Source organism: Leptopilina heterotoma, unplaced genomic scaffold (genome assembly GCF_015476425.1).
Source record: "Leptopilina heterotoma isolate Lh14 unplaced genomic scaffold, ASM1547642v1 Lhet_299, whole genome shotgun sequence".
NCBI classification, from domain to species: Eukaryota; Metazoa; Arthropoda; class Insecta; order Hymenoptera; family Figitidae; genus Leptopilina; species Leptopilina heterotoma.
The window spans coordinates 346,159-360,231 of NW_025111002.1; the positions used below are offsets into that span (position 1 = coordinate 346,159).

Below are 14,073 nucleotides of genomic sequence, written 5' to 3' on the forward strand. Positions count from 1 at the left end.
TTCAGGTCTAGCTGCCATATTAAAAAAGGACAGTTATATGTTTGTGTTTTTTTCTCTCTCATTCTCTGAAAACAACAATAGAAAAGAAAAGGCAGGAGCGGCAGGAGGAAAATGACACAATGGAGGATTCTTCATGTATTCGATTGTATTAAAAAAGAAGAATAATAACAATACGGCGAGGAGAATTTATGAGTTTCCTTAGATATATGAATAAGTGATATGAATACATGTTGTAGTTATTGAAAGCTATGAAATCCATGAAGAAGATTAATAATTATGTAGGTGATATTGTAATATGGTAGGTTTCTCGTATTTTTTAAATTATATATACTTTTCTAGCAATAGTTTAGTGTCATTATTTAATAATAATAATTAAAACTAAAGTTATTTCTACCTTAGAAATTTACTATTTTATTTCCAATTACGGTTTATGAAATAAAGTTTTCGTTAAAAAAATGGAATCATTTCTAAAAATTACATAATAATTAATTTTCTATTTATTTACATTACATTGTGTTGATATGTAGCAATTAATAATAATTTTCCTTTCAACAACATAGGTATGTATTTTATTAATAAATGATATTTTGTAATTACTTTCAGTATAATAATACTTCTCTCTGTAAGCTTGATTTATGGGTCAACACAAATAGTCAAATCGTTTTTAGGAACTGGGGAGCAAATTCTCACCTCGTCTTTTAATTATAATTGGATAATTCGTCTCACTTTAAATACGTTAGGTTATCTTACAGTATTATTACCCGGATTTCTTATTCATAAATATGTTCATCATAGTAAATATCTACAAAGAGAAGGTAAAGCAAATTTAAATTACTTTAATATCTTAGTACTTTTTAAGGAAACCATGTGATTATATTAGTTCAAATCAATGAATTTAAATTCAGTCCTTTTTATAAAGAAAAAAATCATTATTTTAGGAAAAAGATGTTTGCCAAAATTGTTGCATGCTTGCTTCATTGGCTCTGGTCAGTCTGGTGGTCTTTTAGACTCGACGCATTTCACACCACAAAATTATGCGCATCAACAAACTTTTATTCAAGAAATTTTATTACTTTTATATTGTTTCCTGGGACTTCAAGTTAGTTATCTGACATGGGGATATTTACAGGAGAAAATTATGACACAAGTAAATAAACAAAGAGATGTGTAAATTTCAAAAATTTAATTCTTTCCATGAAAATTAGCATGAAATACTGTGTTTATTGTTAATTGATGATTATGTTAATTATGTTACAGGAGTATATTGATGACTATGGCAATAAAAGTCACTTTAGAGATTCCCAATTTTTAGTCTTTGTGAATAGAATTTTAGCATTTATAATGTCGGGACTTTATTTAATGGCTCAAAGACAACCTCACCACACAACACCTTTGTATAAATATGTATTTTGTTCTTTATCGAATGTTTTAAGCAGTTGGTGTCAATATGAAGCACTTAAATTCGTCAGTTTCCCATCTCAGGTTAGTAGATTGCCAGTAAACGAAAATATTACATAATAAGTTCCAGATATTTGTTTTTACTTGTTTCTTAATTTTTTTGGTTTAAACGTTTTGGATTGATGACTTGACTTATTTACTCATTTTTAGGTTTTGGCAAAAGCTTCAAAAATTATTCCTGTTATGATAATGGGAAAAATTATTTCACGCAATTCTTACGATTATTACGAGTATGTCACTGCATTTTTTATTTCCATTGGTATGACCATGTTCATGTTGGGAAGTACTGATTCTAAAACAGGTAAGAAATTTATGCACGTACCTATAATGACTTATAGAATTAATCCAATGATCGATACAAATAATAATAATAACAACAACTCTTTAGATGAAGTTACTACGTTTTTTGGTATTATACTACTTGCTGGATATATGATACTTGACAGTTTCACAAGTAATTGGCAAAATTCACTGTTTACCGAATATGGAATGACAAGTGTACAAATGATGTGTGCAGTTAATATGTTTTCATGTCTTCTAACATCAACATCACTTATTCAACAGTCAACGTTTACTTATTCTTTAACTTTTATGACAAAGGCAATAATACATTATTATATATTATTATTATTATTCAATTTCAACGAAAAGCAATCTTTTATTAAATTAATTTTTTTTAATTTTAGCATCCAAGGTTTATTATAGATTGTTTATTAATTTCAATTTGTTCAGCTAGTGGTCAATTGTATATTTATTATACAATTTCAAAATTCGGTGCAGTCACATTTGTCATTATTATGACCATAAGACAGGTAAACTTGAATCACTTATTATTTGGTATGAATAAAATTAGAGGGGGAATTACAAAAGTTTGCACCATGCATGCAAACACGCATTTATCACGTTTCTTTAAAGTACATTAAAGTCAATTTTCAAATTTTAATGCCATCATAATTATTAATTGTTAAATTTTTCAACATTCTTCTAGAGTTTAGCAATTCTACTATCATGTTTAGTCTACCATCATCCAGTTACAAATTTGGGTATTTTTGGAATACTTGTAGTTTTCTTCTCCGTCTTTCTTCGCATTTATTGTAAGAGCCGACTGCGGTTTATTAAGAAGCAAAAAACAGAAGTGAGTAATCTAAGATGTTAAATTTTATGATTCAATTTATTGTTTTATTATTTGTCTTCCTTGTTTTTAAATTTATTATATATTGTGTACTGGAAATAGAGATATTTTTAATGAGTTTAGAAAATAAAAAAAAAATAATAAGCTTACACCCAATAATTAAATTTATTTTAACTGTTTAAGAAATATTATAATTATGTATAAGAAATCATTATTGAGAAAGATCTGTTTTTTATAATATGTTTTAAAAAAATAATAATTTTCTAGTCAGATTTATTAATACTATATACCTACCTACCTACCTACTTTAATATCATCAAAACATTACGTAAAATAGACGCATGTTTAACTTATACTTTACAGAGTTGACATAAGTGTGTTTCTTTTTTTTTAATTTTAAGTTATTTACGAATTCAATATATGCATATATATATTATGAACTATACATCATACTTTTTTTTACTGTTAAAATAACTAAAAATAATAGGTAATTTTTAAAAAAGTACAGAGAAACTTTTCGACATTAGTTTTTGTTGCGTTTATTAAATATATAAGTACAAAATACGTATAAAAATACAAATGTTCTGCGATTACATGCTTTCATTTTCTTAGAAAATGTGATGTTATTAATATTCGTACAAAATTTTTAAGTTTAATATAATAGGTAATAAACAAGATACATTTTTTTCTATAAATAAAATGCAAAAAAATAAAAGTTTATATATCCTTCCATCCTTAGACTTTTTAAATACGTATTTATTTTCAAGCAGCAAGCTAATTTAAATTTCAAAAATACAATACAATAAGGCACATTTTTTGGGTATATAATAAAATTATAATTAATCATTTATTGCTTTTAATGCATAAAAATTATTAATACAATACATAAATTGCTATAAAAAAATAATTTTTAATGCTTAATATGTTTTTAAGTACAAAAACGAAATGAAGAAAATAAACTAAACTTTTTCTTAATATTAAACATAATAAAAATACAAACCAACTTTGTTTTCTATTTTCTTTTTTGTTTGTAGGCGTAAAAAATTATTGTATATTTTTAGTCAAAATAAGAAATTTACAAAAAATTAAAATTAATTTCAATTTCAATAACTTGTTATACAATTACAATAAAAAAACTAAATAAATATTATTTGCAAAATTAAAAGTACCTATATTTTGTAGAATAAATGTAATGTGTATTTGCAACTGTCGAGTGGAAGACACCTTTGAGATACTTAAGCATTACTTAATTTAAAAAAAATTGAAAGTACAAAGGAATTAAATTATTGCATAATTTCAATGAATGAGAACAGAACTTGAAGTCTAGATTGCAAAAGTAAATGAAATATTTCAAATAAACATCAAATTTGTTTGACAATTGCTTGTATAAATGCAGATTATACTTTATGCATAATAAGAACATTTAATGAAATATTTAAATTTTTCGTATTTTTATATTATATTATAGAAAATGTGTCCAATGCATTTTACAAAATCTATTTTAGACTTACATGTATTGAAAATTATTATATTTACATGCACTATTTCAAGTCTACGTATATTATTTAGATAGGTATACAAAAGAAAGGGTTTGTCTTCATTTTAATGGAACAAAAAATCAATATTTTAACAATTGAAATGTCCGAGAACATTCAAATCTTGTTAAAAGTATGAAAAAAGACACCTTACATTGCGATCTGCTCAAAAGTCTTTCTTTTATAAAGTTTTATTTAGACAAAAAAAAATGTTAAACCTTCACTTCTACAAAAACAGAGAGATTCATTTTTGAAGATTTTAATATACATATTACCAATATTTTTCTTGCTCTTGATAAAAAAATAATATTTCTATAATAAATGGAACAAATTTTTAGGAATATTAAACTTGAAAAAGTAATCTCTCCCTCCTAGAATTAATATATAGCACATCACTTTTCACAAAGCTTTCAGAAAACTTGTTGCAAATAAAAAATAGTCATGAAAATTAAGTTTTCATGGCAAATTAACAGAAAAATATCACGATAAAGTTAAAATTAATTGAAAGAAGAAAAAAATTAACTTTCTTTTTTAATTTTTCAATATTTTTAAGAAAAATTTTCTGCAAATTTTTTGTAAGCATCCTAGAAAAATTTTCACTAACTTCTATCACATATATCAGGATGACATTTTATTATTTGACACAAGTTTACCACAAAAAAAAAAAAAAAAAAAAAAAAAATGAATGAATGAAAAATTTGGTGTTATCTGAACATTTCAAAGATTAAATAACGCCGAGATGACGAGACCTACTTATCGGGAGCAGCAGCAATAGGCAATGTTTTCAGTTCCTTTACAAGAATTCCATTTTGATTAATTTTCAAAAAATTTTTAGTCAACTCTGTCCCGTTTGACAGAAAGAGAATTGCACTTCCATTTTGCATTAAATTAATTGTTTGTGCTTGTTTACCAAATAAGGTCATTTTTCCATCCTTGGTAATATGAAAGGCCGACTGACTTTGAAAATGAGAAATTGGAATTCCACAGGGTTCGACTATAACTTTTTCCTTCTGATCTAAATTCAAATTAAAGACAGGTTTAGTCTCAGCATCAATCAAATCATCACCATCTTCATTATTTAAAAAACATTTTTCACTAAACGCATTTTCTTTTATGATTTCCATGTCTTTAATATCTTCTGAATTATTTTCGTAGTCCGTTATTGGATCGTCTGGTAAAATTTCTTCTGCTTCTTCTTCTTCTTCTTCTTCCTCTTCTTCATTTTCATTCTCTTCATTCACAAATTCTTCAGTTTCATCAAAAGGAATTTCTTTTATTTTCAAAACTTGGAAAGGATTAGTATCGACATTTTCTTCTTCATTATCACAAAAAACATTCACAGAAGTCGAACATTCATCAAAGTCGTGAGAATTATTTTCTATCTGAAAATGTTGAGAAATTTTATTTCGTTAAAAAAATGCATATACTTAATAATAATTATTACAATCAACAATTGAATCATTCATTACATATAAAAAAGTAGTTTAGATTTTTATTTTACCTGAACTTCATGAATTACATCAATGTCCTGCAAAACTTGCTCCTCATATCCCAAGATTTCTTCCGCAATATTTTCATTTTCGTACTCATCAACGTTATATATTTCTTGATTATCATTATTTTCGTATAAAATTTGAGTATTAGATTTCATAAACTCCAAATCTGTTTCATCAACTGTTTCATCTAAAACAATTGAATTTTCCTCGCTGATTGGTTGACTGATTCTGTCAAGTAGATGATGTGTAGAATTAAATTGTTCATTTTCAGTGTCTTCAGTCTCAAAGAAATCAGTCTTACAAACGCGAGACTCCTCATCATCATTATTCTCCATTTCTTCAATTTCACTCGTAATCGTGAAATTATCGTATTTCTCTTGTTTGCTTTCTTCCATCCAAACAGTCCCTTCGTCACTGGCTGTGAGTTGATGATTATAATTTTCATTTTCGTGAACGTCACTGTTGGATTCATCATACTGTCGTAAGATTGTTTCAGACGCAATTAAATTTTCATCAATAACATTGGTTTCAACTGTTGCTTTCTTTTTTCGACTTGTACGAACTTTCTGGAAATCTTCCTCCGAAAGATGAAGCAACTCACCTGACGTTGTTAAAACTTTCCCATGTCGTGTTTTCAAATGACGCTTATAGGTGTTGCGTGTTTTAAATCTACAATTAACATAAATACATTACAAATATAGAGAGTTAATTAAATTTAATTAAATTTTTTTCATCTATTATCTTCATTCTTACCTTTGACCACAATCCTCACAGCCGAAAGGTGCTTCGCCAGTATGTCTTCTTCTGTGCTCTCTGAAATGTGAAGGATGTCTGAATTTCTTTCCACAATCGGCACAAGTGAATCGCGTTTGATTCTGATGAATTAACATGTGATATTTCAAACTATGTCGCCGTGTAAAAACAGATCTACATATTCTACACTCGTAAGGTTTAATTCCCGCATGACTTCTATAATGAGAAACTAGAGTAGTTGGCGCCGTAAAAGTTCTCGGCGGATCACAAATTCGACATTGAAGATTATTTCCACTTGGATTTCCTTTCTTTTTTATTCGATCCATTAAAAGCAGAGCCATTTCCTTTTCCTCTCGACTCGTGCCAATAAACTTTGCTTTTCCTTTTGGTTTTGCAGGTGCAGGACTTTCCATATTTCTCGCATAAACCTCCTCCGTTTGAACGGGTTCTTTAAAGAAAATAATAATAATAAAAATTCAAGAAATTTTCATTCAAATACTGCGTTATTTTTTATTTTTTCTTTTTACTTTTTCTTTTGAGAATTACACAAACCTGGCAGATAAATTGGTTCTTGATTTAAATCTTGGTTCTTTTCAGACAAATAGGGTACTTCTTTCATGTGAACACCGTCGCTTTGCACCACCATTAACATGATCTAAAAATAAAAGCATTACATAAGCGAAACAAGAATCAAGTTAAATACATTGGGTTAAGATACATAAATACTCTTCCTTCATTTACCATTCTAATAAATAATTCAAGTTTATTAATTATAATAATAATAATAATAATAAAATTGCATTTTTCTCAAATTAATTATTTTATTTGTGATTGAAAAGCAACATGAAAATAATAATATTGTTAGTGAGAGAAAAAAAATTAAAATTGGAATATAAAAATATTTTACTAACGTTTTCATTACAAGTTGTAGGGATAATTTCATTATTGTCGTTTGACATTTCAAGTAATTCGTTATCTTTTGTAGATTCATAATAACTGTGATCGCCCAAAACTTTTACATCGTCTTCATTTAACGCTTCATCAATAATGCCTTTACTTTCTTCTGGAACAAATTTTATTTCATCTGTTAAAATTTTTCGCAAATAATTTGTGGGCTTTTCTGATTTTATATCCTTGTTCTCTTTATTTAACAATTCTTGGGGTTTCTTAGTTCGTGGCACTTTTGTTTTTTTGCTTTGTAGTTTTGTTTTCTTTATTGCACTTGCTGTGAATGTTGTGCCTGTAAATAAAATTTTTAAAAACCATAATAATAAAGAAGTTTAATTTTTCTTTTTTTTAAATTAAAAAAAAAAGATTTCTTACAAGTTTCATTATTTGTTTTTAAATATTCCAAATGATCCTCCAAGTGGGCTTTTATAGACATTCGTGCCTTGCTTTCACTAGCAAAACTGGTATACTTTTGTTCACAGTTAGGCATTAAAGCGCAAACGTATGAATACTGTCTTTTTAATTCATCACTCGTAAATATTGAAAACTGTTTAACCAATTGAGTTATTGGCATTGAAAGTAATTGAACGACAGTGTAAGTTAAATCCTGATTTTTTCGCTTTAAGCATTCTGATTTTGTTTTGCTTTTATTTACTAATATCTTTCCACTTTGCTCTTTTTCTGAATGAAGAGTTTGAGATGCGACTTCAGCTAACATATCCAGCAAAGCTGCTGGACTATCCCTTCCTACATTCTCTATAAAAAAAATAAATGACACAAAAATAATTGTTCATTTTTCTCTTTATTCATTATTATATGAAAAGAATTTTAATTTAACAAATTTCAGACATCTTAAAAATTTCAATTCGTAAAATAATAATAATAATATTTGCTATATAGCAATATAACGCATTTATTATAAATATTAATGTAGGTGAGAATTAAAATTCTAATGATATCCACTTATAAAAAATGTAAAATCACACAAGATTAAAATTTCCTCTAACTTTAAAAAACATAAATCTATATACAAATTATTTAGCCAATATTGTGCATTTACATATTTGCAAATTGTTTCATTATTTTCATGTTATCGCACAACTCATCAAAGCTGGCTTGTTAACACTTTAAACATTTTCTAAAATAAAACCAAAAGCGTTAATTTTTAAATAAATAAAGCTGTTAATTTCCTATTTTATACATATAATGAAATAAAAATAAAATCATTTTCTTGGCGGCGTCAAACTAGCAGACGCCATGAAGACGCACAGCAGACGGAATTTCGAAAAAAAGATGTTTTGACATTTCTACTCCCAGACACTTAACAAGTCTCAAATAATATTTATAGTTGTAAATAAAGTATGATGATATTTAAAATTTATTACCTTCATCATAAAAGTTCTGAACGCTTTTTAATCCTTTTTTAGAATTCATTTTAAAGTATAAAATTCTTTAAATATAATCGTTTCACACTTTCTTTTCAACATCCATCTTTTTATACACAATCTTTACGATTTGACATATCGCGCAGTCGGCGCAGTGCAAGAAACTTAGGCTGCGGTTACACCTCTGCAGCAGCCTGTCTGCCTGCAGGTTGTCATGGTAAAGACAACGCAGAATAGACTGTAACCGGAACCGCAATCGTAAGCGTAACCGTAAGAATGAGTTAAAGAAGGATAGGTATATTGTTTATCCTTCTCTAACTCATTCTTACGCTTACGGTTACGATTGCGGTTCCGTTTACAGATCTATTCTGCGTTGGCCTTAACGTACAAGAGTAAGAGAGTCAGTGACTTCAAACTTCTCCCTTACTCTCGTTGCTCCTGCCTGCGCAGGCAGGCAGCCTGCAGAGGTGTAAGGCTGGAGTCCCATGGTACCGTTTTGCGTTGCGTTTTGTAACTAGGCAATGAGTGCAAATAAAGCAAACATATATCTGTATCTCTCTCACACTCATGGCCTAGTTACAAAACGCAACGCAAAACGCTGGCATGGGACTCCAGCCTAACCGCAGCCTTTTTCTCTCATTGAAGGCTTAGGGTGCGATCCCATGTATGCAGAATACGTCGACCGAAAGCAGAAAATCATGAGAGTGAAAAGAACAACAATATCTATCTATCTCTTTCGCACTCATGATTTTCTGTTTTCGGTCGACGTATTCTGCTGTAATGGGATTGCACCCTTAAGGTGCTTTTATACCTCCAGTATTTTGGTCAAATCTATATTGGAGTAAGAGAGAAAAACTGTGTATAATATGTCTCTCTTACTCCAATGTAGATTTTACATTCTGGCCAATTTTTATCGTATAAATGCTCCATAAAGAGACAATAGAATGTCTGTCAAAGCCAATCAAAATTAGCCCCACAATCGCGAAAATTCATTCATTCGTTTTTGGAAATTCTCTATGAGCATAGCCAATCAAAACGCTGGACGTTTCTGATATATTTAGAACGGAGGAGGTGTACAAGCGCCTTTAATTTACAAACGTGTAAAATACGTGAAAAAACCCCATGTAATTTACGTGACGTATAAGTGACGTACATGCATACACACTAAGTATGAAGTAGTTTCTCAACCCTGATAAAAGAACGCAACACAACCAATTCACACAAATTGACTACACATATATAGAAAAACTTTCGCCATTTTCTTGTTTCAAGAAACCACGCCAATCGCCATACGGGTTAAGAAGAAGGAAGCAGCAAGTGCAAGAACAAATACGACTACTTTTCATAAAATTCTTTATAAAGTGAATAGAAATACTTGATTGCAATAATGTCTCACGGCGGAAGGAATGAATGTCGAATCTACGTGGGAAATCTTCCTCCCGATATAAGAACCAAGGACATCCAAGATCTTTTTTATAAGTTTGGAAAAGTGACATTTGTTGATTTGAAGAATAGAAGAGGACCACCCTTCGCTTTTGTGGAATTTGATGATCCTAGGTAATTTAAATTTACTACTAATTGTCGCAGAGTTTTCCTTTTGTAAATTATGAAATTAAATTGCATATAAAATATTTCCTTTCTTTAGAGATGCAGAAGATGCCGTTCATGCAAGAGACGGTTACGACTACGATGGCTATCGTCTTCGAGTAGAATTCCCTCGAGGCGGTGGTCCAAGCAATAATTTCCGTGGTGGTCGGGGAGGTGGTGACAGTGGCAGAGGTGGTCGAGGCGACATGAATAATTCACGAGGCAGAGGACCACCTGCTCGTCGTTCACAGTATCGCGTTTTAGTCACTGGACTTCCTCCTTCCGGAAGTTGGCAAGATTTAAAGGATCACATGCGAGAGGCTGGAGACGTTTGTTTTGCAGATGTATACAAGGACGGTACTGGGGTCGTTGAATTTTTGCGATACGAGGACATGAAGTATGCTGTGAAGAAACTCGATGACTCTCGATTCAGATCTCATGAGGTATAATTACTTGCAAGTCATTTTACCATTTTACATTTAAAATTTAATTTCACAAGAAATTTTAACCAACAAAATTGCTTCTAAACATCCTCATCCTATACATTTTTTTAGGGAGAAGTGGCTTATATCAGAGTAAAAGAGGATCATACCGGAGGTGACCGAGGCCGTAGTGAAGATCGAGAGCGAGGAAGGTCACGTTCTCGAAGTTACAGTCCACGACGTCGTGGTTCACCAACATATTCACCATTACGACGTCATACGCGCTCTCGTTCAAGATCCAGATCTCGCTCTTACGACTAGTGTGTACGTATATTCCCCACCTGATAATACAACCAATACTGTTTCAGATTTGTGCATTTTCACGCTTAATTATTGCTGATTTGAGAAGCAATTTCATTCAAATAAAATATTTTCAAAGTGTATCAAAATTTAAAGAGAAAAGAAATGTCAATTTCTTCTCCATAAAATCAAAACAGCAATACAAAAAGTGGGACTTGAATATTTTGTAATATTACGTCGAATTATCAGGCGCAAATAGATACACACAAACAAACAAACACACACACATACACACACACACACATTGAATTTAAGTCAAGAATTAAATGCAAAGTCAATGGAAATTTACATTTAATTGGAATTTTCATAATTTAATCTATATCTAACAGTAGATTTTTTGTATACTTTATAAATTGACTTTGTCGTAATAATCGTTAAGGTAAAAATGAAACATTCCTTTGTGGGTTTGAAGCTCAGATTTTAATGAGGAAATTTTGTTTCTAGTATTTTATGCTGTTATAAATTAAATTATTTTTCAATGATTAAAAACTAATTTTAAGGAAGTTGGAAGATGAAATTTATTAGTATTAAAAAATTTTTAATTCTAATTCTTATTATTTGTGATCATGTTTTTAATAATATTTCAGTAGGTATGTATTTCAATTTTTTCTTCTTTTTTCTTCCTTTTTCTTTTGTTATTCAAGACTTTCTCGCAGTATTAATTCCAATTTATAATAATTTGAAATCAAGAAATATTAACATTTTTCCTTCTTCACTGCAAAGATATAAGATGGGAAAAGTAAATTTTCCAACAACCTTAAAATATAAAAGGACATTATACAGAACATTCTAATTCTAAAAAATTACTTTTAATCTGTAAAATTGTACAAAGAAAGTAATATAAAAAATGGTAATTTCAAAAGAATTTCCTCATTTTTAAATTATAATTGACTGAAAAAAAATCTTTGGAACAAAACTTAGAAAAAATCATTTTTTTCACAAAACAGAAAAATTCTCAATTATTATGTTTATACTTATAACTGAAGTCTCATTAAAAATTATTATCAGGTTCAAAACATTTTTTTTTTTAAAGTGTGTATGTAAGTTGAAAAATAATTTTTTCAAGTGAGAATGTATCTTTAACTTATGTGTACCTACATCTATATATGCATACTAATATTGATACACAACTTCTGAAATGAATAAGACCACGAACTTGATGTTCTCATTTAAACAGTAAACAATAAGTATTCTATATTAATTTGTCTTCATATGTTATTTGAAAAGAGTTGAAATAATTGTTTTGCTAGAATTTCAAATTGCAAAAATAAGTTATATGCCTAGTAATAGTAAATATTTACTAATTTGTGTATGATAATAATTAAGGGGAAGTGATTCTTGTATTGTGTTGTATATTTTAAAATCGTATCTGCAAATTTGGTCTTGAATGGTTTTTTTGTTAGTTTTTTTTATATATTATATATATATATAAAATCTATTATTTATCTATTATATATATACATTGATATGAAATTAGTTGAAATTAATGAAACTGAAAAAAATTTCTAAATGGTTAAACGATTGAAAGTTTTTTTTTTGAAAAGACCATTAGAGTTTGACCATTTTTAAATTACTACACTGAAAGAATTTTAAGAACGCTGCTACAGCAGTGCATTCTGTTACTCGTTCAAAAGAGCATTTGCTGCTGCTGCTGCTGCTGCCACTCTTCCAAGAAGCATTTGCGTCTCCTTTGCCGCAAATTCCTCTTTTCGAAAGAGCACCAGTCACAGTGCATTTCCTTTAAAATGAGAAACGTCTGCTCCACACTAGAGGTAGTGTGGTCTTGTTTAAATTTCTTTAGTGAAAACATTATTAAAATATAGATAAAATTGTAAACACAGCCAAAAATGCAGAAACATTAAAAGAACAAAAAAAGCATCAGAAAATTTTGTAGCTTTTTACTCGATAGAAATGAATGTTACTTAGTGTGTGATCTTAGTAATCAAACTAATGTATTTTTTCTTCTTTTGTATATTGGATTGGATTGTAACACAATGAATGAAAAACTCAAAACCTACACAATCTTACTTCTTGGATGGATAAAATAAACACTTTTGGATGGATGTTGCGCGGAGGATAATATTTTGGGAGAATTAATAATGAGTAGAAGAGGAGGAGAAGGAGGAGGAGGAGGAGAATGGTCATGTTCAAATTGAATTTCAATGTCGAAATCAGGATTGGGATGGATTTAACAATTTATAACGGATTTACGGATTTGGAAATTTCAAATTAATCATTTACAATTACGGATTAAAAAAAAAAAAATTTGTCAGGATTAGAGGATTCTCTCTTTTGACTTTTGTGGATCAGGTCATAATCTATTGGATAATCAGAGTATATATATCGTTTATCAAACAGGATTTTAGGATTATTCGCATTATTTCGTTCGTTGCATTCGTTCTCGCGAAAGGCAAAAAAAAAAAAAAAAAAACATACGTCGCGGGATTTTTTCCTAATGCATGCAAGAGGACTCGTAGAAACTTGTTAAAAACTTGTGGAAAAAACTCAGGCAAAATCGGGATTGCAACATGACTTGGAATTTGGTCAAATTAAGAGCGTCGTATGATTAACAAATTTTTAATAATGCAAGATTAATTGGATAAATTGAGATATTAATTTAAAAAAATATATTTATAAATATGTTAGTGGATTTGGATGCATTATAATAAGAAGACAGGACGCACTGCAAGGATCGAATTCGAAAAGCGCGATGGCTTTAAATTTTCAATTCTTTCGTCATAGTCAAGTTGAGAAATCTCTGTTTTCATGGATAGAGGATCATGGAAGGAGCAATAAAGAAAAAGGTATTTGTGTTTCGGTTTTTAACTGACATAAAATATCTTTTCATAAAACCCTGCATGCTCTGCTATTAAGAAAAAAACGAAAGATACTTAAATTATGTTGCTTAGATTTCGCACTCACTTTAGAAAATTAAGTTCCGAATTTGTAAAAACTATTTTTCAATTAATGTTTTATTGACGTTAAATTCTTTCTGAC

General features: G+C 29.1%; 3 protein-coding genes across 3 annotated transcripts; 2 read left to right on the forward strand and 1 right to left on the reverse strand.

Annotated features, from left to right (window-relative positions):
* The first annotated feature begins 53 nt into the window (after positions 1-53).
* Positions 54-2,739, forward strand: LOC122504455 (adenosine 3'-phospho 5'-phosphosulfate transporter 1). Its single transcript, XM_043615579.1, has 8 exons — positions 54-298; positions 604-815; positions 939-1,147; positions 1,258-1,482; positions 1,609-1,759; positions 1,847-2,058; positions 2,145-2,270; positions 2,447-2,739. Exons 1-8 carry the CDS (start codon positions 249-251, stop codon positions 2,612-2,614), a joined length of 1,353 nt encoding a protein of 450 aa, XP_043471514.1. The 5' UTR covers positions 54-248; the 3' UTR covers positions 2,615-2,739.
* A 1,291-nt stretch (positions 2,740-4,030) lies between these two features.
* LOC122504452 lies at positions 4,031-8,864 on the reverse strand. Its single transcript, XM_043615573.1, has 7 exons — positions 8,708-8,864; positions 7,698-8,078; positions 7,286-7,614; positions 6,927-7,029; positions 6,375-6,822; positions 5,627-6,290; positions 4,031-5,507 (listed from the first exon to the last, which is right to left on the reverse strand). Exons 1-7 carry the CDS (start codon positions 8,754-8,756, stop codon positions 4,875-4,877), a joined length of 2,607 nt encoding a protein of 868 aa, XP_043471508.1. The 5' UTR covers positions 8,757-8,864; the 3' UTR covers positions 4,031-4,874.
* Positions 8,865-9,908: 1,044 nt separating this feature from the next.
* LOC122504458 (serine/arginine-rich splicing factor 1A) lies at positions 9,909-11,938 on the forward strand. Its single transcript, XM_043615583.1, has 3 exons — positions 9,909-10,264; positions 10,353-10,737; positions 10,849-11,938. The coding sequence occupies exons 1-3, from the start codon at positions 10,095-10,097 to the stop codon at positions 11,035-11,037; spliced, it is 744 nt and encodes a 247-aa protein (XP_043471518.1). The 5' UTR covers positions 9,909-10,094; the 3' UTR covers positions 11,038-11,938.
* The last annotated feature ends 2,135 nt before the right edge of the window (positions 11,939-14,073 follow it).